This window comes from Pristiophorus japonicus, chromosome 3, assembly GCF_044704955.1.
Source record: "Pristiophorus japonicus isolate sPriJap1 chromosome 3, sPriJap1.hap1, whole genome shotgun sequence".
NCBI lineage: Eukaryota > Metazoa > Chordata > Chondrichthyes > Pristiophoridae > Pristiophorus > Pristiophorus japonicus.
The window spans coordinates 4,128,696-4,156,093 of NC_091979.1; the positions used below are offsets into that span (position 1 = coordinate 4,128,696).

General features: G+C 48.7%; 1 protein-coding gene across 1 annotated transcript in view; it reads right to left on the minus strand.

Annotated features, from left to right (window-relative positions):
- Positions 1–27,398, minus strand: part of slc4a3 (solute carrier family 4 member 3) — a 214,412-nt gene that overhangs the window by 49,370 nt on the left and 137,644 nt on the right. Inside the window, exons 9-13 of the mRNA XM_070877002.1 lie at positions 26,713–26,848; positions 22,435–22,630; positions 19,288–19,399; positions 7,772–7,956; positions 6,030–6,252 (exon numbers count right to left, since the gene is read on the minus strand). Of these exons, the coding sequence (XP_070733103.1) occupies positions 6,030–6,252; positions 7,772–7,956; positions 19,288–19,399; positions 22,435–22,630; positions 26,713–26,848 (852 nt within the window). The remainder of the gene's footprint in view (positions 1–6,029; positions 6,253–7,771; positions 7,957–19,287; positions 19,400–22,434; positions 22,631–26,712; positions 26,849–27,398) is intronic.

The window sequence follows — 27,398 nt, forward strand, 5'->3', positions numbered from 1 at the left end:
TAACCAGACTGGTAGCAATACGGTGGAGGAGGATTTCCTGGAGTGTATTAGGGATGGTTTTCTGGAGCAATATGTGAAGGAACCAACTCGAGAGCTGGCCATCTTAGACTGGGTGATGTGTAATGAGAGAGGATTAATTAACAATCTTGTTGTGCGAGGCCCCTTGGGGAAGAGTGATCATAATATGGTAGAATTCTTTATTAAGGTGGAGAGTGACACAGTTAATTCAAAAACTAGGGTCCTGAATTTAAGGAAAGGAAACTTCGATGGTTTGAGACGTGAATTGGCTAGAATTGACTGGCAAATGATACTTAAAGGGTTGACGGTGGATAGGCAATGGCAAACATTTAAAGATCACATGGATGAACTTCAACAATTGTACATCCCTGTCTGGAGTAAAAATAAAATGGGGAAGGTGGCTCAACCGTGGCTAACAAGGAAAATTAGGGAAAGTGTTAAATCCAAGGAAGAGGCATATAAATTGGCCAGAAAAAGCAGCAAACCTGAGGACTGGGAGAAATTTAGAATTCAGCAGAGGAGGACAAAGGATTTAATTAAGAGGGGGAAAATTGAGTACGAGAGGAAGCTTGCCGGGAACATAAAAACTGACTGTAAAAGCTTATATAGATATATGAAGAGAAAAAGATTATTGAAGACAAACGTAGGTCTCTTGCAGTCGGATTCAGGTAAATTTATAACGGAGATCAAAGAAATGGCAGACCAATTGAACAAATACTTTGGTTCTGTCTTTAGGAAGGAAGACACAAATAACCTATCGGAAGTACTAGGGGACCGAGGGTCTAGTGAGAAGGAGGAACTGAAGGATATCCTTATTAGGCGGGAAATTGTATTAGGGAAATTGATGGGATTGAAGGCTGATAAATCCCCGGGGCCTGATAGTCTGCATCCCAGAGTACTTAAGGAAGTGGCCCTAGAAATAGTGGATGCATTGGTGATCATTTTCCAACAGCCTATCGACTCTGGATCAGTTCCTATGGACTGGAGGGTAGCTAATGTAACACCACTTTTTAAAAAGGGATGGAACAAAAATGGGTAATTATAGACTGGTTAGCCTGACATCAGTAGTGGGGAAAATGTTGGAATCAATTATTAAAGATGAAATAACAGCACATTTGGAAAGCAGTAACAGCATGGATTTATGAAAGAAAAATCATGCTTGACAAATCTTCTGGAATTTTTTGAGGGTGTAACTAGTAGAATGGACAAGGGAGAACCAGTGGATGTGGTATATTTGGACTTTCAAAAGGCTTTTGACAAGGTCCCGGACAAGAGATTGGTGTGCAAAATCAAAGCACATGGTATTGGGGGTAGTGTACTGACATGGATAGAGAACTGGTTGGCAGACAGGAAGCAGAGAGTCGGGATAAACGGGTCCTTTTCAGAATGGCAGGCAGTGACTAGTGGAGTGCCGCAGGGCTCAGTGCTGGGACCCCAGCTATTTATAAGATACATTAATGATTTGGATGAAGGAATTGGATGTTATATCTCCAAGTTTGCAGATGACACTAAACTGGGTGGTGGTGTGAGTTGTGAGGAGGACACTAAGAGGCTGCAGGGTGACTTGGACAGGTTAGGTGAGTGGGCAAATGCATGGCCGATGCAGTATAATGTGGATAAATGTGAGGTTATCCACTTTGGGGACAAAAGCACGAGGGCAGAATATTATCTGAATGGCGGCAGAATAGGAAAAGGGGAGGTGCAATGAGACCTGGGTGTCATGGTACATCAGTCATTGAAAATGGGCATGCAGGTACAGCAGGCGGTGAAGAAAGCAAATGGTATGTTGGCCTTCATAGCTAGTGGATTTGAGTACAGGAGCAGGGAGGTCTTACTCCAGTTGTACAGGGCCTTGGTGAGGCCACACCTGGAATATTGTGTTCAGTTTTGGTCTCCTAATCTGAGGAAGGACGTTCTTGCTATTGAGGGAGTGCAGCGAAGGTTCACCAGACTGATTCCAGGGATGGCTGGACTGTCATATGAGGAGAGACTGGATCGACTGGGCCTTTATACACTGGAGTTTAGAAGGATGAGAGGGGATCTCATAGAAACATACAAGATTCTGATGGAACTGGACAGGTTAGATGCAGGATGTTGGGGAAGTCCAGAACCAGGGGACACCGACTTAGGATAAGAGGTGGGCCATTTAGGACTGAGATGAGGAGAAACTTCTTCAATCAGAGAGTTGTTAACCTGTGGAATTCCCTGCCTTGGACAGTTGTTAATGCCAGTTCATTGGATATATTTAAGAGGGAGTTAGATACGGCTAAAGGGATCAAGGGGTAGGGAGAGAAAGTAGGAAAGGGGTACTGAGGGAATGATCAGTCATGATCTTATCGAATGGTGGTGCAGGCTCAAGTGGCCGAATGGCCTACTCCTGCTCCTAATTCATATGTTCTCGGTTCAGACAGGATATTTGCAGTAATTTCAACCATCACCTCCTCAGACACCAGAAAGACTGTTATATAGTATCCCCAAATAAATCTGATCCTTGTAGTCCAGTCACTCACTTTATGTAATAGCGATTAAAACATTCCAACACATCAAAATGTTTGATGGGACAGTGTAGAGGGAGCTTTACTCTGTATCTAACCCCATGCTGTACCTGCCCTGGGAGTGTTTGATGGGACAGTGTAGAGAGAGTTTTACTCTGTATCTAACCCCGTGCTGTACCTGCCCTGGGAGTGTTTGATGGGACAGTGCAGAGGGAGCTTTACTCTGTATCTAACCCCGTGCTGTCCCTGCCCTGGGAGTGTTTGATGGGACAGTGTAGAGGGAGCTTTACTCTGTATCTAACCCCCTGTACCTGCCCTGGGAGTGTTTGATGGGACAGTGTAGAGGGAGCTTTACTCTGTATCTAACCCCCTGTACATGCCCTGGGACTATTTGATGGGGCAGTGTAGAGGGAGCTTTACGCTGTATCTAACCCGTGCTGCACCTGCCCTGGGAGTGTTTGATGGGACAGTGTAGAGGGAGCTTAATTCTGTATCTAACCGTGTTGTACCTGCCCTGGGAGTTTTTGATGGGACAGTGTAGAGGGAGCTTTACTCTGGATCGAACCCGTGCTGTACCTGCCCTGGGACTATTTGATGGGGCAGTGTAGAGGGAGCTTTACTCTGTATCTAACCCTGTGCTGTACCTGCTCTGGGAGTGTTTGATGGGACAGTGTAGAGGGAGCTTTACTCTGTATCTAACCCCGTGCTGTACCTGCCCTGGGAGTGTTTGATGGGACAGTGTCGAGGAAGTTTTACTCTGTATCTAACCCCCTGTACCTGCCCTGGGAGTGTTTGATGGGACAGTGTAGAGGGAGCTTTACTCTGTATCTAACCCCGTGCTGTACCTGCCCTGGGAGTGTTTGATGGGACAGTGTAGAGGGAGCTTTACTCTGTATCTATCCCCGTGCAGTACCTGCCCTGGGAGTGTTTCATTGGGACAATGTAGAGGGAGCTTTTCAAGGGAAATTAGGGATAGTGATTAAACCAAGGAAGAGGGATATAAATTGGCTAGAACAAGCAGCAAAAATGAGGACTAGGAGAAATTTAGAATTCAGAAGAAGAGGACTAAGGTTTAATTAAGATGGGGAAAATAGAGTACGAGAGTAAGCTTGCAGGGAACATAAAAACTGACTGCAAAATCTTGTATCGATATGTGAAGAGAAAAAGATTAGTGAACATAAATGTAGGTCCCTTGCAGTCAGAATCAGGTGATTTTATAACGGGGAACAAAGAAATGGCAGACCAATTGAATAAATACTTTGGTTCTGTCTTCATTAAGGAAGACACAAATAACCTTCCGGAAATACTAGGGGACTGAGTTGCTAGCGAGAAGGAGGAACTGAAGGATATCCTTATTAGTCAGGAAATTGTGTTCGGGAAATTGATTAGATTGAAGGCCAATAAATCCCCAGGGTCTGATAGTTTGCATCCCAGAGTACTTAAGGAAGTGGCCCTAGAAATAGTGGATGCATTGGTGGTCATTTTCCAACATTCTAAAGACTCTGGATCAGTTCCTATGGACTGGAGGGTAGCTAATGTAATCCAACTTTTTAAAAAAGGAGGCAGAGAGAAAACGGGGAATTATAGACCGGTTAGCCTGATATCAGTAGTGGGGAAAATGTTGGAATGAATTATTAAAGATGTAATAGCAGTGCATTTGGAAAGCAGTGACAGGATTGGTCCAAGTCAGCATGGATTTATGAAAGGGAAATCATGCTTGACAAATCTTCTAGAATTTTTTGAGGATGTAACTAGTAGAGTGGACAAGGGAGAACCAGTGGATGTGGTGTATTTGGACTTTCAAAAGGCTTTTGACAAGGTCCCACACAAGAGATTGGTATGCAAAATTAAAGCACAAGGTATTGAGGGTAATATACTGACATGGATAGAGAACTGGTTGGCAGACAGGAAGTAAAGAGTAGGAATGAACGGATTCTTTTCAGAATGGCAGGCAGTGACTAGTGGGGTACCGCAAGGTTCAGTGCTGGGACCCCAGCTATTTACAATATACATCAATGATTTAGACGAAGGAATTGAATGTAATATCTCCAGGTATACAGATAACGCTAAGCTGGGCGGCAGTGTGAGCTGTGAGGAGCATGCTAAGAGGCTGCAGGGTGACTTGGACAGGTTAGGTGAGTGGGCAAATGCATGGCAATTGAAGTATAATGTGGATAAATGTGAGGTTATCCACTTTGGTGACAAAAACAGGAAGGCAGAATATTACCTGAATGGAGGCAGATTAGGAAAAGGGGAGGTGCAACGAGACCTGGGTGTCATGGTACATCAGTCATTGAAAGTTGGCATGCAGGTACAGCAGGCGGTGAAGGTGGCAAATGGTATGTTGGCCTTCATAGCTAGGGGATTTGAGTATAGGAGCAGGGAGGTCTTACTGCAGTTGTACAGGGCCTTAGTGAGGCCTCACCTGGAATATTGTGTTCAGTTTTGGTCTCCTAATCTGAGGAAAGACATTCTTGCTATTGAGGGAGTGCAGCGAAGGTTCACCAGACTGATTCCTGGGATAGCTGGACTGACATATGAGGAGAGACTGGATCGACTAGATTTGTATCCATTGGAGTTTAGAAGAATGAGAGGGGACCTCATACAAAAATATAAAATTCTGACGGGATTGGACAGGTTAGATGTAGGAAGAATGTTCCCGATTTTGGGGAAGTCCAGAACCAGGGGTCACAGTCTAAGGATAAGGGGTAAGCCATTTAGGACCGAGATGAGGAGAAACTTCTTCACCCAGAGAGTGGTGAACCTGTGGAATTCTCTGCCACAGAAAGTTGTAGAGGTCAGTTCGTTAGATATATTCAAATGGAAGTTAGATATGACCCTTACGGATAAAAGGGATCAACAGGTATGGAGAGAAAGCAGGAAAGGGGTACTGAAGGAATGATCAGCCATGATTGTATTGAATGGTGGTGCAGGCTCGAAGGGCCAAATGGCCTACTCCTGCAACTATTTTCTATGTTTCTATGTTTCTATGTTTACTCTGTATCTAACCCCGTGCTGTACCTGCCCTGCGAGTGTTGGATGGGACAGTGTAGAGGGAGTTTACTCTGTATTTTAACCCGTCCTGTACCTGCCCTGTGAGTGCTTGATGGGACAGTGTAGAGGGAGCTTTACTCTGTATCTAACCTTGTGCTGTACCTGCCCTGGGAGTGTTTGATGGGACAGTGTAGAGGGAGCTTTACTCTGTATCTAACCCCCTGTACCTGCCCTGGGAGTGTTTGATGGGACAGTGTAGAGGGAGTTTACTCTGTATCTAACCCATGCACCTGCCCTGGGCGTGTTTGATGGGACATTGTAGAGGTAGCTTTACTCTGTATCTAACCCCCTGTACCTGCTCTGGGAGTGTTTGATGGGACAGTGTAGAGGGAGCTTTACTCTGTATCTAACCCCCTGTACCTGCCCTGGGAGTGTTTGATGGGACAGTGTCGAGTGAGCTTTACGCTGTATCTAACCCTGTCCTTTTCGATGAGTGAAATGGTTAGTCCTGCCATATCTCACCTTTGCTCTCCAGTATGGGTTCCTCCCCCTTCTTCTGTGACTTTCTCCTCTCTCTCTGTTTTCTCTTCTTCAGCATCTCCTTTTGAAACGAGGCAACAGAACACAGTAGATTCTTGCCTTCCAGCTCCAGTGGTGGAATAACAATGCTGCAGTCCAGGAACTCGTTGATGGCATTTAAGAGGTCTTGCCGATCATCGGCCATATAGGCCTCCTCGTGGAAATCCTGCGGACAGCGTACAGCAATGTTACCAACCCTCGCTTCCTTTATGTTGTCGTCACTTTATCTCATACTCTGCTGGTTGCCCGGCACCGTAACCTCCTTTAGCCCGACAGCCATCAGGAAGCCCAATGGAATGTTGACCTTTATTGTAAGAGGGATAGAGTATAAAAGCAGAGAAGTCCTGCTACAACTGTACAGGGTATTGGTGAGGCCACACCTGGAGTACTGCGTGCAGTTTCGGTCTCCGTATTTAAGGAAGGATATACTTGCATTGGAGGCAGTTCAGAGAAGGTTCACGAGGTTGATTTTGGAGGTGAGGAGATTGATTGGTTGAGAAGGTTGTGCCTATACGCACTGGAGTTCAGAAGAATGAGAGGTGATCTTATTGAAACTTATAAGATAATGAGGGATCTCGTCAAGGTGGATGCAGAGAGGATATTTCTACTCATAGGGGAAACTAAAACTAGGGGACATAGTCCATTTAAAACTGAGATGAGGAGGAATTTCTTCTCTCAGAGGGTTGTAAATCTGTGGAATTCTCTGCCCCAGAGAGCTGTGGAGGCTGGGTCATTGAATATATTTAAGGCGGAGATAGACAGATTTTTGAACGATAAGGGAATGAAGGCTTATGGGGAGCGGGCAGGGAAGTGGAGCTGAGTCCATGATCGGATCAGCCATGATTGTATTGAAGCTGTGGATTAATTAGAATTCATAATTGAAAAGTAAAATAAAACCATTGAGAATTCCTGGATGAGAGTTCCTGCCTCAGTTCATCTGCTGCTGAAACCCTCATCCACGCTTTTGTTACCTCTAAACTCGACTATTCCAACGCACCCCTGGCTGGCCCCACTACTCTCCATGAACTTGAGCTCTTCTGCCTGTGCCCTAACTCGCACCGAGTCCCGCTCACCCATCACCCCCTGTGCTCACTGCCCCGTGTCCTAACTCGCACCGAGTCCCGCTCACCCATCACCCCCTGTGCTCACTGCCCGTGTCCTAACTCGCACCGAGTCCCGCTCATCCATCACCCCCTGTGCTCGCTGCCCCGTGTCCTAACTCGCACCGAGTCCCGCTCACCCATCAGCCCCTGTGCTCGCTGACCTACATTGGCTCTTGGTTAAGCAATGTCTCGATTTCAAAATTCTCATCCTTGTTTACAAATCCCTCCATGGCACTCGCCCCTCTCTATCCCTGTAATCTCCTCCAGCCCCACAACCCCCCCGAGATGTCTGCACTCCTCTAATTCTGCCCTCCTGCGCATCCCTGATTATAATCGCTCCACCATCGGTGGCCGTCCCTTCTGTTGCCTGGGCCCCAAGCTCTGGAACTCCCTCCCTAAACCTCTCCGCATCTCTACCTCTCTTTCCTCCTTCAAGATGCTCCTAAAAACCTGCCCGAATTTTAATTTATGCGGCTCGGTGTCAAATTTTTATCGCACACTAATCCTGTGAAGCGCATTGTGAACGTTTCACTACGTTAAAGGTGCTATATAAATAAACGTTGTTGGAGTTGAGAGTCTTACCTTGTCTGACATCAGGGTGGAAATGGAACGTCCTATCTCATGGTAATCCATGCTGGACTGGGTCGGACCCAGTAGGACAAAGATGAACCTCACGGGGACTGTGACCTCCAAGACAGACTCCAGGAGCACTCCCTCGCTCAGGCGTACAAAGGCCATGGTGGGCTGCTCGAGAAAGGTAAGAGTCCCTAAAAATAAATCGGCAGACAACAATGACCAAAATGTCTAGGATCGTGAAGAGGCCATTCGACCCCAAAACAAACTGCTCCCTTTTCAGCAGAGCAACCCTGCCTAACCACCTGTCTCCCTCAATCTCCTCCACCTCCAGAAACAGGTTAAACTGCCTCCTAAGAGGCGTAGAATCTTAAAGCACAGAAGGAGGACATTCAGGCCTCCATGAAAGGTTGTCCAAGTTAGTCCCACTCCCCAGCTTTTACTCCCATAACTCTGCAAATTACTCCTTCTCAAGACAGGCTAAGTGAGTGGGCAAAAATGTGGCAGATGGAGTATAATGTTGGAGAGTGTGAGCTCATGGACTTAGGCAGAAAAAAATCAAAGAGCAAGTTATTATTTAAATGGAGAAAGATTGCAAAATGCCGCAATACAGCGGGACCTGGGGGTACTTGTGCATCTTGTATTCACTGGAGTTCAGAAGAATGAGAGGGGACCTCATAGAAACGTTTAAAATTCTGACGGGTTTAGACAGGTTAGATGCAGGAAGAATGTTCCCGATGATGGGGAAGTCCAGAACCAGGGGACACAGTCTAAGGATAAGGGGTAAGCCATTTAGGACCGAGATGAGGAGAAACTTCTTCACCTAGAGAGTGGTGAACCTGTGGAATTCTCTACCACAGAAAGTAGTTGAGGCCAATTCACTAAATATATTCAAAAGGGAGTTAGATGAAGTCCTTACTACTCAGGGGATCAAGGGGTATGGCGAGAAAGCAGGAAGGGGGTACTGAAGTTTCATGTTCAGCCATGAACTCATTGAATGGCGGTGCAGGTTAGAAGGGCTGAATGGCCTGCTCCTGCACCTATTTTCTATGTTTCTATGTTTTTAAACACAAAAGGATAGTATACAGGTACAGCAAGTGATCAGGAAGGCCAATGTATTGGTGGTCATTTTCCAATGTTCCATGGACTCTGGATCAGGCTGCAGGGTGACTTGGACAGGTTAGATGAGTGAGCAAGTGCATGGCAGATGCAGTATAATGTGGATAAATGTATGGACTGGAGGGTAGCTAACATAAACCCACTTTTTAAAAAAGGAGGGAGAGAGAAAACGGGTAATTATAGACCGGTTAGCCTGACATCGGTAGTGGGGAAAATGTTGGAATCAGTTATTAAAGATGAAATAGCAGCGCATTTGGAAAGCAGTGACAGGATTGGTCCAAGTCAGCATGGATTTATGAAAGGGAAATCATGCTTGACAAATCTTCTAGAATTTTTTGAGGATGTAACTAGTAGAGTGGACAAGGGAGAACCATTGGATGTGGTGTATTTGGACTTTCAAAAGGCTTTTGACAAGGTCCCACACAAGAGATTAGTGTGCAAAATCAAAGCACATCGTATTGGGGGTAATGTATTGACGTGGATAGAGAACTGGTTGGCAGACAGGAAGCAGAGAGTCGGAATACACGGGTCCTTTTCAGAATGGCAGGTAGTGACTAGTGGAGTGCCGCAAGGTTCAGTGCTGGGTCCCCAGCTATTTACAATATACATCAATGATTTAGATGAAGGAATTGAGTGTAATATCTCCAAGTTTGCAGATGATACTAAGCTGGGTAGCAGTGTGAGCTGTGAGGAGGATGCTAAGAGGCTGCAGGGTGACTTGGACAGGTTAGGTGAGTGGGCAAATGCATGGCAGATGCAGTATAATGTGGATAAGTGTGAGGTTATCTACTTTGGTGGCAAAAACAGGAAGGCAGATTATTATCTGAATGGTGACAGATTAGGAAAAGGGAAGGTGCAACGAGACCTGGGTGTCATGGTGCATCAGTCATTGAAAATAGGCATACAGGTACAGCAGGCGGTGAAGAAAGCAAATGGCATGTTGGCCTTCACAGCTAGGGGATTTGAGTATAGGAGCAGGGAGGTCTTACTGCAATTGTACAGGGTCTTGGTGAGGCCTCACCTGGAATATTGTGTACAGTTTTGGTCTCCTAATCTGAGGAAGGACATTCTTGCTATTGAGGGAGTGCAGCGAAGGTTCACCAGACTGTTTCCCGGGATGGCTGGACTGACATATGAAGAAAGACTGGATCGACTAGGCTTATATTCACTGGAGTTTAGAAGGATGAGAGGGGATCTCATAGAAACATATAAAATTCTGACGGGACTGGACAGGTTAAATGCAGGAAGCGTGTTCCCGATGTTGGGGAAGTCCAGAACCAGGGGTCACAGTCTAAGGATAAGGGGTAAGCCATTTAGGACCGAGATAAGGAGAAACTTTTTCACCCAGAGAGTGGTGAACCTGTGGAATTCTCTACCACAGAGAGTTTTTGAGGCCAATTCATTGGATGTATTCAAAAGGGAGTTAGATATGGCCCTTATGGTTAAAGGGATCAGGGGTATGCAGAGAAAGCAGGAAAGGGGTACTGAGGGAATGATCAGCCACAATCATATTGAATGATGGTGCAGGCTCAAAGGGCCGAATGGCCTGCTCCTGCACCTATTCAACATTCAGGAAGGATAGAATAAAAGGAAAAGGAGGTGGGGTAGCATTGCTGGTTAAAGAGGAGATTAATGCAATAGTTAGGAAGGACATTAGCTTGGATGATGTGGAATCTATAGGCCCAAGTTTCGAGCCGCGCCTAGAACGGCGCAGTCCCGACCTGGACGCCCGTTTTTCGTGCCACAAAGTGCGCCTATAAAAAACCTCCAGATTCTCCAGCTCCCTGCAGGTCCTCTGGCCCTCGGCACAGCGCAGCACGAGCTGTGAGGGGGAGCGGAGCCAGGTCCCTGCGCTGAAAACAGTGTCGGGACCTCTGCACATGCGCACTACAGTGGGCACGCAAGTGCAGTAGCTCCAGGCGCCCGAAACTGTGTGGGAGGGGCCCGAAGCTCGCAGCCCCTAGCCCTGGCCCAATGGCCTCACTGGGGCTGCGTGAATAAGTCTCCTCCCACGGCCAGCTCCTGCTTCTTCCCGACCCGACACCGACTCCCGCTTCCCCCCACCCCCCTCCCCCGCCTCCGGACCCGACACCCGCTCCCCCGCCCCCCGCCGCCCCCGGACCGGACTGGACCCCACTCCCGCTTCCCCCCACTCCCCCCGGACTGGATCCGACTTGACCTCCCTCCCCCCCGACCTGACCTCCCTCTCTCTCCCTCCCCCCGACCCGAACCGAACCGACCTCCCTCCCACCACCCCCCCGACCAGACCCAACACCACCTACCTGTAAATCTGGTGCTGGGGACGGGCCCTGACCGAAGTCTCGGGCCCGGCCCGTTTCTTGCCTCCCTCCCACTTCTCCTTCCCCCCCCAATCTCCTTCCCCCCCCCCAATCTCCTTCCCCCCCCCCAATCTCCTTCCCCACCCCCCCAATCTCCTTCCCCCCTATCTCCTTCCCCCCTCCCACTTCTCCTTCCCCCCCCCAATCTCCTTCCCCCCCCCCAATCTCCTTCCCCCCATCTCCTTCCCCCCTATCTCCTTCCCCCCTCCCCATCTCCTTCCCCCATCTCCTTTCTCCCCTTGATTCCCCCTTCTTCCCCCCTCCCCCTTCTCCCCCTCCCCCTTCACCCCCTCCCCCTTCTCCCCCATCCCTCCCCCTTCTCTCCCTCTGCCCCCCCTCCTCCCCCTTCCCTCGCTGTCAGAAACACAGACACTGACAGACAGAGAATGAGAGACACACAGACAGACAGACAGAGAGATAGAGACACTGACAGAGACACACTGTGGGGGGGGGGGAATCCCAGCATGCTGTTGGAGGGCTCCCGGTGCTGCAGTCGGTAAGTAGAAAATGTTTTATTTATTGATTTAAAAAAAAATTATTTCTTATTAATTTTTTTTGATTGATTTATTGGTTGATTTATTGATGTTTTTATCATTTATTATTGATGATGGCTCTTTATTTGTAAAACTGAAGTGTTTAATGTTTGTAAACTTCCCTTTAAACCCCCTCCTCCCATTCCCTACGCCTGATTTGTAACCTACACCTTATTTTCTAAAGTGTAGACAAGGTTTTTTCCAGCGTACAAAAATCTTCACTTACTCCATTCTAAGTTAGTTTGGAGTAAGTTTTCACTGACGAAACTTTGAAAACAGGCGTAAGTGGCCGGACACGCCCCCTTTTGAAAAAAAAATTCTGTTCCAAAGTGAAACTATTCTAACTGACTAGAACTGGAGCAAACTAAATAACGAGAATTCCGATTTCTAAGATACTCCGTTCTACATCAGTTGCTCCTAAAAATCAGGAGCAAATCATGTGCAAACTTGGGGCCTATATGGGTAGAGCTGCAGAACACCAAAGGGCAAAAAAACGTTAGTGGGAGTTGTGTACAGACCTCCAAACAGTAGTAGTGATGTTGGGGAGGGCATCAAACAGGAAATTAGGGGTGCATGCAATAAAGGTGCAGCAGTTATCATGGGTGACTTTAATATGCATATAGATTGGGTTAACCAAACTGGAAGCAATACGGTGGAGCAGGATTTCCTGGAGTGCATAAGGGATGGTTTTCTAGACCAATATGTCGAGGAACCAACTAGGGGGGAGGCCATCTTAGACTGGGTGTTGTGTAATGAGAGAGAATTAATTAGCAATTTCGTTGTGCGAGGCCCCTTGGGGAAGAGTGACCATAATATGGTGGAATTCTACATTAGGATGGAGAATGAAACAGTTAATTCAGAGACCATGGTCCAGAACTTAAAGAAGGATAACTTTGAAGGTATGAGGCGTGAATTGGCTAGGATAGATTGGCGAATGAGACTTAAGGGGTTGACTGTGGATGGGCAATGGCAGACATTTAGAGACCGCATGGATGAACTGCAACAATTCTACATCCCTGTCTGGCGTAAAAATAAAAAAGGGAAGGTGGCTCAACCGTGGCTATCAAGGGAAATCAGGGATAGTATTAAAGCCAAGGAAGAGGCATACAAATTGGCCAGAAATAGCAGCGAACCAGGGGACTGGGAGAAATTTAGAACTCAGCAGAGGAGGACAAAGGGTTTGATTAGGGCAGGGAAAATAGAGTACGAGAGGAAGCTTGCAGGGAACATTAAGACGGACTGCAAAAGCTTCTATAGATATGTAAAGAGAAAAAGGTTAGTAAAGACAAACATAGGTCCCTTGCAGTCAGAATCAGGGGAAGTCATAACGGGGAACAAAGAAATGGCAGACCAATTGAACAAGTACTTTGGTTCGGTGTTCACTAAGGAGGACACAAACAACCTTCCGGATATAAAAGGGGTCGGAGGGTCTAGTAAGAAGGAGGAACTGAGGGAAATCCTTATTAGTCGGGAAATTGTGTTGGGGAAATTGATGGGATTGAAAGCCGATAAATCCCCAGGGCCTGATGGACTGCATCCCAGAGTACTTAAGGAGGTGGCCTTGGAAATAAAGGATGCATTGACAGTCATTTTCCAACATTCCATAGACTCTGGATCAGTTCCTATCGAGTGGAGGGTAGCCAATGTAACCCCACTTTTTAAAAAAGGAGGGAGAGAGAAAACAGGGAATTATAGACCGGTCAGCCTGACATCGGTAGTGGGTAAAATGATGGAATCAATTATTAAGGATGTTATAGCAGCGCATTTGGAAAGAGGTGACATGATAGGTCCAAGTCAGCATGGATTTGTGAAAGGGAAATCATGCTTGACAAATCTTCTGGAATTTTTTGAGGATGTTTCCAGTAGAGTGGACAAGGGAGAACCAGTTGATGTGGTGTATTTGGACTTTCAGAAGGCTTTCGACAAGGTCCCACACAAGAGATTAATGTGCAAAGTTAAAGCCCATGGGATTGGGGGTAGTGTGCTGACGCGGATTGAGAACTGGTTGTCAGACAGGAAGCAAAGAGTAGGAGTAAATGGGTACTTTTCAGAATGGCAGGCAGTGACTAGTGGGGTACCGCAAGGTTCTGTGCTGGGGCCCCAGCTGTTTACACTGTACATTAATGATTTAGACGAGGGGATTAAATGTAGTATCTCCAAATTTGCGGATGACACTAAGTTGGGTGGCAGTGTGAGCTGCGAGGAGGATGCTATGAGGCTGCAGAGCGATTTGGATAGGTTAGGTGAGTGGGCAAATGCATGGCAGATGAAGTATAATGTGGATAAATGTGAGTTTATCCACTTTGGTGGTAAAAACAGAGAGACAGACTATTAACTGAATGGTGACAGATTAGGAAAAGGGGAGGTGCAACGAGACCTGGATGTCATGGTACATCAGTTATTGAAGATTGGCATGCAGGTACAGCAGGCGGTTAAGAATGCAAATGAGATGTTGGCCTTCATAGCGAGGGGATTTGAGTACAGGGGCAGGGAGGTGTTGCTACAGTTGTACAGGGCCTTAGTGAGGCCACACCTGGAGTATTGTGTACAGTTTTGGTCTCCTAACTTGAGGAAGGATATTCTTGCTATTGAGGGAGTGCAGCGAAGGTTCACCAGACTGATTCCTGGGATGGCGGGACTGACATATCAAGAAAGACTGGATCAACTGGGCTTGTATTCACTGGAGTTCAGAAGAATGAGAGGGGATCTCATAGAAACGTTTAAAATTCTGACAGGTTTAGACAGGTTAGATGCAGGAAGAATGTTCCCAATGTTGGAGAAGTCCAGAACCAGGGGTCACAGTCTAAGGCTAAGGGGTAAGCCATTTAGGACCGAGATGAGGAGAAACTTCTTCACCCAGAGAATGGTGAACCTGTGGAATTCTCTACCATAGAAAGTTGTTGAGGCCAATTCACTAAATATATTCAAAAAGGAGTTAGATGAGGTCCTTACTACTCGGGGGATCAAGGGGTATGGCGAGAAAGCAGGAATGGGGTACTGAAGTCGCATGTTCAGCCATGAACTCATTGAATGGCGGTGCAGGCTCGAAGGGCCGAATGGCCTACTCCTGCACATATTTTCTATGTTTCCATGTTTCTGTCAAGAATGCACCCAAGCCGCAGAATGTGACGCAGCTACATTCATTCCTGGGTCTACTCAACTACTTCAGTAACTTCCTACCTAAATTGAGCACCTTATTACAACCAATGCATATGCTGCTAAGAAAAGGCGACAACTGGATGTGGGGTCCGTCTCAAGACAGAGCTTTTGAGAAAGTCACTAATCTGCTTTGCTCTAACAAGCTGCTGGTACATTCTGACCCATGTAAACGTTTATATTGGCCTGTGATGTTTCGTCATATGGAATTGGTTGTGTACTCCAACAAGCTAATGAGTCGGGTAAACTTCAACCAGTTGCATATGCTTCTAAAAGTTTGTCTAAAGCGGAAAGAGCCTACAGCATGTTAGAGAAAGAAGCACTAGCCTGTGTGTATGGGGTTAAAAAGATGCAGCACTACCTGTTTGGTCTACGGTTTGAACTGGAGACAGATCACAAGCTGCCCATTTCACTGTTCTCTGAAAACAAAGGTATCAATACCAATGCTTCATCCTGCTTCTAGAGTTGGGCGCTGACATTATCCGCCTATGATTATGTCATTCGCCATAGACCTGGCACCGAGAATTGTGCCGATGCTTTGAGCCGTCTGCTGTTGCCCACACCGGAGGTGGAAACACCACAACTGGTGGTCCTATTGTTAGTTATGGATGCTTTTGAGAGTGAAGGAACCCATCACGGCTCAACAAGTTAAGACCTGGACCAGCCAGGACAAGATGTTATCGGTGGTGAAGAGTTGCATCCTCAAAGCTGATTGGTCTGCCATACCCAAGCAAATGTGCGAGGAGACCAAACCTTACATTTGTCACTAATGTTTATTCAGTTGGATTGTATACTGTGGGGCAATTGCGTTGTTATACTCAAGAAAGGGAGAGGGAAATTTGTACGTGAGCTACATAGCACACATCCCGGCATTGTAATGATGAAAATCATCACCAGGTCTCATGTATGGTGGCTGGGAATTGACTCTGAGATGGAATCATGTGTGCATCAGTGCAACACTTGTATGCAGCTCAGCAAAGCACCAGCGGAATCACCGCTGAGTCTGTGGTCGTGGCCGTCCAAACCATGGTCCAGGATCCACATCGACTTTGCAGGTCCCTTCCTGGGGAAGATGTTTTTAGTTGTGATGTATAATCATGTCATCCAGCCCATCCACAGCTACCATTGAGAATCTCAGTGTCATGTTCGCGACACATGGTCTGCCTGACATCGTTGTTAGCGACAACGGATCGTGCTTCACCAGTCAGGAGTTTCAAGAGTTCATGAAACTTAATGGTATCAAACATGTAAGGTCAGCACCGTTCAAACCTGCATCCAATGGGCAAGCAGAACGTGCTGTCCAAATCATAAAGCAGAGTATGAAGCGAGTAACCCAAGGGTCACTGCAGACCCGCCTGTCATGCATACTGCTCAGTTACAGGACAAGACCACACACGCTTACCGGGGTCTCGCCTGCTGAACTAATGATGGAGAGGTCTTAAGACCAAACTCTCTCTTGTACACCCTGATTTGAATATAGAAGACAAAGTCAGCAAGGGAATCACGTTCGCGCAGCTGTGTCACGCGATATTTCTGTAAATGATCCTGTATATGTTCTGAATTATGGTCAGGGTCCCAAGTGGATCGCTGGTACTGTCATGGCCAAAGAGGGCAACAGAGTATTTATTGTCAAGCTCAAAAATGGGCAAACATGCAGGAAACATCTGGATCAGACAAAGCTGCAGCACACAGACAAACCGGAACAGTCGGAGGAAGAAACAATCGACGACCAACCAACCTACCCCCAGTCATCAGAGGACTCTGGTCATCAGTGAATCGGGACTTTCAATCCCTGACATGGCCATTGCCACTCCCACCAGGTCAGCCACCCAGCTACCAGTCACAACACACTCTGAACACTCACCTGGAGTTCATCTGAGACGGTCAACCCAGGAGCGTCAAACACTGGACCATCTCAATTTGTAAAAGACTGTGTTAATATCTCAGAGTGGGGTATTGTCATGTATGTACATTTGGGATCACTAGCCACTAGATGGCGTCACTGTTGGAGGCCATTGGGCTGCACGCACGTGTGTGCAGCCCAAGTATAAAAGGCCAGCCATTTTGTATATTAGTGACTTTGGGCCTTAATAAAGCAGAGCCATGGTTATACCTCTTGGAGTTAAACAGTACTCAGTCTAACAGCTATGGCATACACAACATCTGCCCTGGTAGTGTTTGATGGGACAGTGTAGAGGGAGCTTTACTCTGTATCTAACCCCGTGCTGCACCTGCCCTGGGAGTGTTTGATGGGACAGTGTAGAGGGATCTTTACTCTGTATCTAACCCCCTGTACCTGCCCTGGGAGTGTTTGATGGGGACAGTGTAGAGGGAGCTTTACTCTGTATCTAACCCCCTGTACCTGCCCTGGGAGTGTTTGATGGGACAGTGTAGAGGGAGCTTTACTCTGTATCTAACCCCCTGTACCTGCCCTGGGAGTGTTTGATGGGACAGTGTAGAGGGAGCTTTACTCTGTATCTAACCCGTGCTGTGCCTGCCCTGGGAGTGTTTGATGGGACAGTGTAGAGGGAGCTTTACTCTGTATCTAACCCGTGCTGTACCTGCCCTGGGAGTGTTTGATGGGGACAGTGTAGAGGGAGCTTTACTCTGTATCTAACCCGTGCTGTGCCTGCCCTGGGAGTGTTTCATGGGACAGTGTCGAGGGAGCTTTACTATGTATCTAACCCGTGCTGTGCCTGCCCTGAGAGTGTTTGATGGGACAGTGTCGAGGGAGCTTTACTCTGTATCTAACCCGTGCTGTGCCTGCCTTGGGAGTGTTTCATGGGACAGTGTCGAGGGAGCTTTACTCTGTATCTAACCCCGTGCTGTACCTGCCCTGGGAGTGCTTGATGGGACAGTGTAGAGGGACCTTTACTCTGTATCTAACCCGGCTGTACCGGCCCTGGGAGTGTTTGATGGGGCAGTGTAGAGGGAGCTTTACTCTGTATCTAACCCGTGCACCTGCCCTGGGCGTGTTTGATGGGACAGTGTGGAGGGAGCTTTACTCTGTATCTAACCCGTGCTGCACCTGCCCTGGGAAATGTTGGCATTGTTGAGGCATCAACCTTCATCTCCCTGATCTGAGATGTAATACTTAAGAACAATGAATCTTGCTTCTCTTGTACAATAATTGGACCAGTTTGAAATTGTTTATCATTTCATAAGAACATAAGAAATAGGAGCAGGAGTCGGCCATTCGGCCCCTCGAGCCTGCTTCGCCCTTTAATACGATCATGACTGATCCGATCATGGACTCAGCTCCATTTCCCCACCCGTTCCCCATAACCCCTCACTCCCTTATCGCTCAAAAATCTGTCTATCTCCACCTTAAATATATTCAATGACCCAGCCCCCACAGCTCTCTGGGGCAGAGAATTCCACAGATTTACAACCCTCTGAGAGAAGAAATTCCTCCTCATCTCAGTTTTAAATGGGCGGCCCCTTATTCTGAGACTATGCCCCCGAGCTCTAGACTCCCCCACGAGGGGAAACATCCTCTCTGCATCCACCTTGTCAAGCCCCCTCAGAATCGTACACCTTTGAATAAGATCACCTCTCATTCGTCTGAACTCCAATGAGTACAGGCCCAACCTACTCAACCTTTCTTCGTAGGAAAACACCCTCATCTCAGGAATCAACCGAGTGAACCTTCTCTGAACAGCCTCCAATACAAGTATATCCTTCCTTAATTATGGAGACCAAAACTGTACGCAGTTCCATAACCCTTAATACCCTACATGACAGAAAGCGATCAAGCAGTTTTGAAAATTTTTCAATTGACTCCAATGAGTACAAGCCCAACCTGCTCAATTTTTCTTCATAAGACAACCACTTCATCGCAGTTATCAATCTCGTGAACCTTCTCTGAGCAGCCTGCAATGCAAATGCAGAGCAGGTCTCCAGTCGTCCTGGTTAACCCTTGCCACTGGACCAAGACCTCGCTCTGTCAAGCCCCGTGTGGTGGCTGGTGTACAACGGTCACCCCACGTTAAAACAATCCACACACAGGCATCTTCCACCCTTCAGGATGTAGTTCAGGACTGGAACATCGGGTCCTTCATTGAAACATCTGTGAACCCATGTGGGAGCAAGTCATTTTCGTTCTAGAAGCCTTAAATATATATTCAGTGACCCAACCTCCACAGCTCTCTGGGGCAGAGAATTCCACAGGTTCATGACCCTCTGAGAGAAGAAATTTCTCCTCATCTCCATTTTAAATGGGCGGCCCCTTATTCTGAAACTATGCCTCCTAGTTCTAGTCTCCCCCACGAGGGGAAACATCCTCTCTCCATCTACCCTGTCGAACCCATGATGATCGCTCCTTAAGTAAGGAGAGCAGAACTGTATGCCATGCTCAGTCGCTAAGAGTGAGACTTACCGATCAGGACCAATGTGGCCTCTGCGTTTTCGGGGATCTGCTCCATGAGTCTCAGCTCCGACTTCTTTTTATGCCTCTCGCCGTGGTGACTCGCTTGATGTCTTAAAAATCCCTGAAAATCAAAAAGGGGATTGGAGGATGATTGCCGGGGCAAGGGCTGGGTTTGTACAGTAGAATCATCCAATAACACAGGAGGCCATTCGGCCCATCGTTCCTGTGCCGGCTCTTTGAAAGAGCGGTCCAATCAGTCCCAGTCCCCCGCCCTACCCTTTCCCCACAGCCCGGACAGTTTATCCACTTCCATATATTTATCCAGTTCCTGTTTGAAAGTGACTGTTGAGTCTGCTCCCACCGCCCTTTCAGGCAGCGCGTTCCCGATCACAACAACTCGCTGCGTAAAAACATTCTGCTCACCTCCCCCTCTGGTTCCTTTGCCAATTATCTTCAATGTGTGTGCTCTGCTTGCCGACTCTCCTCCCAGTGGAAACAGTTCCTCCCCGTCTACTGTTATAAAAACCCCTCGGAATTTTGAACCGCGCCAATAAATCTCTCATTAACCTTCTCTGCTCCAAGGAGAACAATACCAGCCTCTCCAGTCTCGCCACACAACTGGAGTCCCTCATCCCCTGGTACACCTGATAAAGTGCAACATCCCCACCGACACCTGGGAGTCCCTGGCCAAAGACCGCCCTAAGTGGAGGAAGTGCATCCGGGAGGGCGCTGAGCACCTCGAGTCTCATCGCCGAGAGCATGCAGAAACCAAGCGCAGGCAGCGGAAGGAGCGTGCGGCAAACCAGTCCCACCCTCCCCTTCCCTCAACCACTATCTGTCCCACCTGTGACAGGGACTGTGGTTCTCGTATTGGACTGTTCAGCCACCTAAGGACTCATGCTAAGCTGGCGTGATTAATGTTATAAATGCATGTAAACCGTACCAAAATGTAAGACTTGCCACTAGGGGGCACACCTGTGGGAGATCTAAGGGTCACCAAGGTTCCAACAGTTTGAGCTTGCGATATAATCCTGTGGATTTATTCTGAACATAACAGGTAATGTTTTGGGAATGTTTTTGTGGGGTTTTTTAGGGTGTTTTTTTTCTCCCCAGGCGCCTCTCGGAGCGCTCCTGGCCCGGCTCGTTAGCTCGGGATCTTCCCATGCCAACGCCCCATGAGAGGTGTACAACGCCTCCCTTAGTGCTGTGCCCCCTAACTCAGAGCCCAGCTGCCCCAAGCTTACTGACTGAGGCACAAACTGTTCCCGCGTGATAACTTTCCCGTCCCGCCCCCATTACCTCCCCGACATCATCAAAGCCGGAAACCCAGCCCGGGGTATCGTTACATGGGGGTCACTCGACAACCATAAGCAGCCGATTGTCCTCCTCTCTTGCCTGGGGGCAGAGACGGCCATCATCAGGTGGCTGTGATCAGCTGGGCCAGCACTGGGTGAGCCTGGAGTGTCCCTGGGCCACCGTGGCTCAGTACCACAAGGGGCAGCATTCACCAACTGAGTCACTGGGGGGGGGGGGGGGGGCAGGGGCAAAGGGTGGGGGGGAGTTAGGGGTGGGGGGTAAAGGTGGGGGGAGGGGGAAGGGTGGGGGAGGTGGTAAGGGTGGGGGAGGATGGGGTAAGGGGTAAGGGTGGGGAGGGGAAGGGTGGGGGAGGGGTTAAGGGTGGGGAATGGGCTAAGGGTGGGGGAGGGGGAAAGGTGGGGGAGGGGGGAAGGGTGGGGGAGGGGGGTAAGTGGGAGAGGGGGGAAGGGTGGGTGGGGAGTGGGTGTGTCCCTGTTCAGCTCATTGTAAGTTTCTCCATCGTCGATTACAATGAACCTTATTATCCCACAGCTGTGCAACGCTCCCTGCCCAAGCTGTGGCTCACCGGGCAGCACTCTCGCCTCTGGGTCAGGAGGTTGTGGGTTCAAGTCCCACTCCAGGGACTGGAGCACATAAATCCAGGTTGACACTCCCAGTGCAGTGCTGAGGGAGTGCTGCACTGTTGGAGGTGCTGTCTTTTGGATGAGGCGTTAAACCGAGGCCCCGTCTGCTCTCTCAGGTGAACATAAAAGATCCCACAGCCACTATTTTGAAGACGAACAGGGGAGTTATCCTTGGGGCCAATATTTAACTGTCAAATCAACATAACAAAAACAGATTATCTGGTCATTATCACGTTGCTGTGTGTGGGAGCTTGCTGTGCACAAATTGGCTGTCGCGTTTCTCACATTACAACAGTGACTACACTCCGAAAGTACTTCATTGGCTGTAAAGCACTTTGAGACGCCCTGTGGTATTTCTTTTTTGATGCTGTCACTAGTCCATGTTTACAATGGGGAGGTATTTGTCAGTCACCCTGGGTGGAACACAGGAACAGGAGGAGGCCATTCAGCCCCTCGAGCCTGTTACATAGGAACAGGAGGAGGTCCATTCAGCCCCTCGAGCCTGTTACACAGGAACAGGAGGAGGCCATTCAGCCCCTCGAGTCTGTTACACAGGAACAGGAGGAAGCCATTCAGCCCCTCGAGCCTGTTACACAGGAACAGGAGGAGGCCCATTCAGCCCCTCGAGCCTGTTACACAGGAACAGGAGGAGGCCCATTCAGCCACTCGAGTCTGTTACACAGGAACAGGACGAGGCCCATTCAGCCCCTCGAGCCTGTTACACAGGAACAGGAGGAGGCCATTCAGCCCCTTGAGCCGGTTACACAGGAACAGGAGGAGGCCATTCAGCCCCTCGAGCCTGTTACACAAGAACAGGGGGAGGCCATTCAGCCCCTCGAGCCTGTTACACAGGAACAGGAGGAGGCCATTCAGCCCCTCGAGTCTGTTACACAGGAACAGGAGGAGGCCATTCAGCCCCTTGAGTCTGTTACACCATTCAATGAGATCATGGATGATCTGTATCGACCCTCGCGGGTTCCATGCTGTTTCCCAACAAATTTTTTTTTATCGATAATTAGACCTCAGCCTTAGCTACTTTTTGGGTGGAGGGTGGTTGGGGAGTGGGGTGCCCAGAGAGGTCGAGGTGCAAGTGCCTCATCTCCTCCTCCCCCCCCCTCGGCCGTCGCCCCGACTACTCTCCCCCGTTCCCCCGCCACACCCCACCCACCCCGCCCAATATGCGTTGGCTACGCCTCGCGCGACTGCTCAGGCTCACCTGGGGCTTGGTCTCCACATCGTTGGGGTCTACGATCACGATGCGCTCCTCCCCCATCAGGGGCTCGGTGCTGAACAGCTCCTTCGACAGGTTGTGCTCATGGTGGGGCTGGTGGGCGTTCAGGACGGACGACATGGAGGAGGGGCTGGAGACATTGCGGGGGAAAAATATCCCTTCCTTCTCGTCATTCGGGTGGCTGCAACACAAAGCGACCACTTACTCCCACTGCTCCCGGAGCGCGTCTTTGCTGGGGGGTGCTTGGGGGGGCCGGGGGTGGGGGAACGTGTGGTGGAGGGTGCAGTGTCAAAGGACTGAGGGAGGCGCACAGGAGATTTACCCTCAGAGCCTCCCTGATAAAGTGCAACATCCCCACCGACACCTGGGAGTCCCTGGCCAAAGACCGCCCTAAGTGGAGGAAGTGCATCCGGGAGGGCGCTGAGCACCTCGAGTCTCGTCGCCGAGAGCATGCAGAAACCAAGCGCAGGCAGCGGAAGGAGCGTGCGGCAAACCAGTCCCACCCTCCCCTTCCCTCAACCTGTCTGTCCCACCTGTGACAGGGACTGTAGTTCTCGTATTGGACTGTTCAACCACCTAAGGACTCGCGTTAAGAGTGGAAGCAAGTCTTCCTCGATTCCGAGGGACTGCCTGTGATGATGGTGATGGTTGGGGACGAGGGACAGTGTGTTATCAAACATACAGAATCGTAGAAGTTTACATCACAGAAGGAGGCCATTCGGCCCATCGTGTCCGCTCCGGCCGACCAAGAGCTACCCAGCCTAATCCCACTTTCCAGCTCTGGGTCCGTAGCCCTGTAGGTTACAGCACTTCAGGTGCACATCCAAGTACTGTTTAAATGTGGTGAGGGTTTCTGCCTCTACCACCCTTTCAGGCCGTGAGTTCCAGACCCCCACCACCCTCTGGGTGAAGACATTTCCCCTCAAATCCCCTCTAAACCTCCCCCCAATTACTGTAAATCTCTGGCCCCCTGGTTATTGATCCCTCTGCTAAGGGAAACAGGTCCTTCCTATCCACTCTATCCAGGTCCCTCATCATTTTATACACCTCAATATACTGATTACTGAACATCACTGTTCGGCTCTTGCTGGCTCTGAGAAAGAACTATCCCCACTCTCCCCCCCACCGCCCCACCATCTTTTCAGTCAGCTGTGGCTCAGTGGGCAGCACTCTAGCCCTCAGAGTCAGAAGGTTGGGTGGTTCAAGTCCCACTCCAGGGACTGGAGCACATAAATCTAGGCTGACACTCCCAGTGCAGTGCTGAGGGAGTGCCGTCTTTTGGATGAGACGTTAAACCGAGGCCCCGTCTGCTCTCTCTGGTGGACGTAAAAGATCCCACGGTACTATTTCGAAGAAGAGCAGGGGAGTTATCCACGGTGTCCTGGGGCCAATATTTATCCCTCAATCAACAGATTATCCGGTCATTACCACATTGCTGTTTGTGGGAGCTTGCTGTGCACAAATTGCCATTCCCTACACTTCGAAGTACTTCATTGGCTGTAAAGTGCTTTGGAATGATCTGAGATTGTGAAATGCGCGATGGAAATACACATCTTTCTTTATAGCCCTGCAAATGTTTCCTTTTCGAGTATTTATCCAATTCCCGGTTTGAAAGTGACTATTGAATCTGCTCCCACCGCCCTTTCAGGCAGCGCGTTCCCGATCACAACAACTCGTTGTGTAAACACATTCTCCCCATCTCTCCCTCTGGTTCTTTTGCCAACTACCTGTAACATAGAAACATAGAAACATAGAAAATAGGTGCAGGAGTAGGCCATTCGGCCCTTCGAGCCTGCACCACCATTCAATAAGATCATGGCTGATCATTCACCTCAGTACCCCTTTCCCGCTTTCTCTCCATACCCCTAGACACCTTTAGCCGTAAGGGCCATATCTAACTCCCTCTTGAATATATCCAACGAACTGGCATCAACAACTCTCTGTGGTAGAGAATTCCACAGGTTAACAACTCTCTGAGTGAAGAAGTTTCTCCTCATCTCAGTCCGAAATGGCCTCCTCCTTATCCTTAGATTATGCCCCTTGGTTCTGGACTTCCCCAACATCGGGAACATTCTTCCCACATCTAACCTGTCCAGTCCCGTCAGAATCTTATACGTTTCTAAGAGATCCCCTCTCATCCTTCTAAACTCCAGTGAATAAAGTCTTTCTTCATATGACAGTCCAGCCATCCCGGGAATCAGTCTGGTGAACCTTCGCTGCACTCCCTCAATAGCAAGAACGTCCTTCCTCAGATTAGGAGACCAAAACTGTACACAATATTCCAGGTGAAGCCTCACCAAGGCCCTGTACAATTGCAGTAAGACTTTCCTGCTCCGATACTCAAATCCCCTAGCTATGAAGGCCAACATACCATTTGCCTTCTTTATCGGCTGCTGTATCTGCATGCCAACTTTCAATGACTAATGTACCATGACACCCAGGTCTCGTTGCACCTCCCCTTTTCCTAATCTGCCGCCATTCAGATAATATTCTGCCTTCGTGTTTTTGCCCCCAAAATGGATAACCTCACATTTATCCACATTATACTGCATCTGCCATGCATTTGCCCACTCACCTAACCTGTCCAAGTCACCCTACAGCCTCTTAGCATCCTCCTCACAGCTCACACCGCCACCCAGTTTAGTGTCATCTGCAAACTTGGAGATATTACACTCAATTCCTTCATCTAAATCATTAATGTATATTGTAAATAGCTGGGGTCCCAGCACTGAGCCCTGCGGCACTCCACTAGTCACTGCCTGCCATTCTGAAAAGGACTCGTTTATTTCGACTCTCTGCTTCCTGTCTGCCAACCAGTTCTCTATCCACGTCAGTACATTACCCCCAATACCATGGGCTTTAATTTTGCACACCAATCTCTTATGTGGGACCTTGTCAAAAGTCTTTTGAAAGTCCAAATACACCACACCCACTGCCTCTCCCTTGTCCACTCTACCAGTTATATCCTCAAAAAATTCCAGAAGATTTCTCAAGCATGATTTCCCTTTCATAAATCCATACTGACTTTGTCCGATCCTGTCACTGCTTTCCAAATGCGCTGCTATTTCATCTTTAATAACTGATTCCAACATTTTCCCCACTACTGATGTCAGGCTGGTTCCCGACTGTCCAGCCAATGGAAACGGCTAATCCTGAACTACTTTATCAAAACAGCTCAACATTTTGAACATCTCTATTAAATCTCCTCTCTGCTCTAAGGAGAACAACCCCAACTTCTCCAGATCTCCTCTGCACCCTCTCCAAGGCCTTGACATCCTTGCTAAAGTGTGGTGCATAGAGTTGGGCACAAGACTCTAGCAATTCTTACACACTAACGTAGGAACCAATTTGTGCACAGCAAGGTCCCACAAACAGCAATGTGATAATGACCAGATAATCTGTTTTAGTGATGTTGGTTGAGTGATAAATATATTTATATATATACATACACACATATATAAACCCTCCCGAACCACTCGATTAGATTCCAGCCTGTAACTCACTCCCGGGTATCTGTTATTCTATATATAAACCCCCCGAACCCCTCGATTATATTCCAGCCTGTAACTCACTCCCGGGTATCTGTTATTCTATATATAAACCCCCCGAACTCCTTGATTAGATTCCAGCCTGTAACTCACTCCCAGGTATCTGTTACTCTATATATAAACCCCCCGAACCCCTCGATTAGATTCCAGCCTGTAACTCACTCCCGGGTATCTGTTATTCTATATATAAACCCCCCGAACCCCTCGATTATATTCCAGCCTGTAACTCACTCCCGGGTATCTGTTATTCTATATATAAACCCCCTCGAACTCCTTGATTAGATTCCAGCCTGTAACTCACTCCCAGGTATCTGTTACTCTATATATAAACCCCCCGAACCCCTCGATTAGATTCCAGGCTGTAACTCACTCCCAGGTATCTGTTATTCTATATATAAACCCCCCCGAACCCCTCGATTAGATTCCAGCCTGTAACTCACTCCCGGGCATCTGTTATTCTATATATAAATCCCCCGAACCCCTCGATTAGATTCCAGCCTGTAACTCACTCCCGGGTATCTGTTATTCTATATATAAACCCCCCAAACCCCTCGATTAGATTCCAGCCTGTAACTCACTCCCGGGTATCTGTTATTCTATATATAAACCCCCCAAACCCCTCGATTAGATTCCAGCATGCAACTAACACCCGGGTATAACTATCTTTGTGAACTGCGGCCCCTGATAGACACTCCCTCCCATGGGTCCTCAGTACCTGTGTTTGACTAGAAGGGCTTTCAGTACATTGGCCCGATCTTCTGCCTTGATCTGATCGGTAATCACCATGGTTTCCACCACAAGCTGTGCGATTCCAGGTAACGTCTTCTGTTCCAGGTCCAGCAACACTGCCCCTGCCGGAGACAGACACACATGGTGCTTTTAGTATCTTACAGTCTCAGGGGGTATCAGCCCCCCCAACCCCTGCTCCCCATTTACACCCCGCCCGACCCCTCCGCATTTACACTCTCCCCCCGACCCCTCCCTCCCCATTTACACCCCGCCCGACCCCTCTCTCCCCATTTATACTCTCCCCCCAACCCCTCCCTCCCCATTTACACCCCCCCGACCCCTCTCTCCCCATTTATACTCTCCCCCCAACCCCTGCTCCCCATTTACACTCCCCTCCCGACCCCTCCCCATTTATACTCTCCCCCCAACCCCTCCCTCCCCATTTACACTCCCCCCCGACCCCTCCCCATTTACACTCCCCCGACCCCTCCCCATTTACACTCTCCCCCCAACCCCTCCCTCCCCATTTACACCCCCCCGACCCCTCTCTCCCCATTTATACTCTCCCCCCAACCCCTCCCTCCCCATTTACACCCCCCCGACCCCTCTCTCCCCATTTATACTCTCCCCCCAACCCCTGCTCCCCATTTACACTCCCCTCCCGACCCCTCC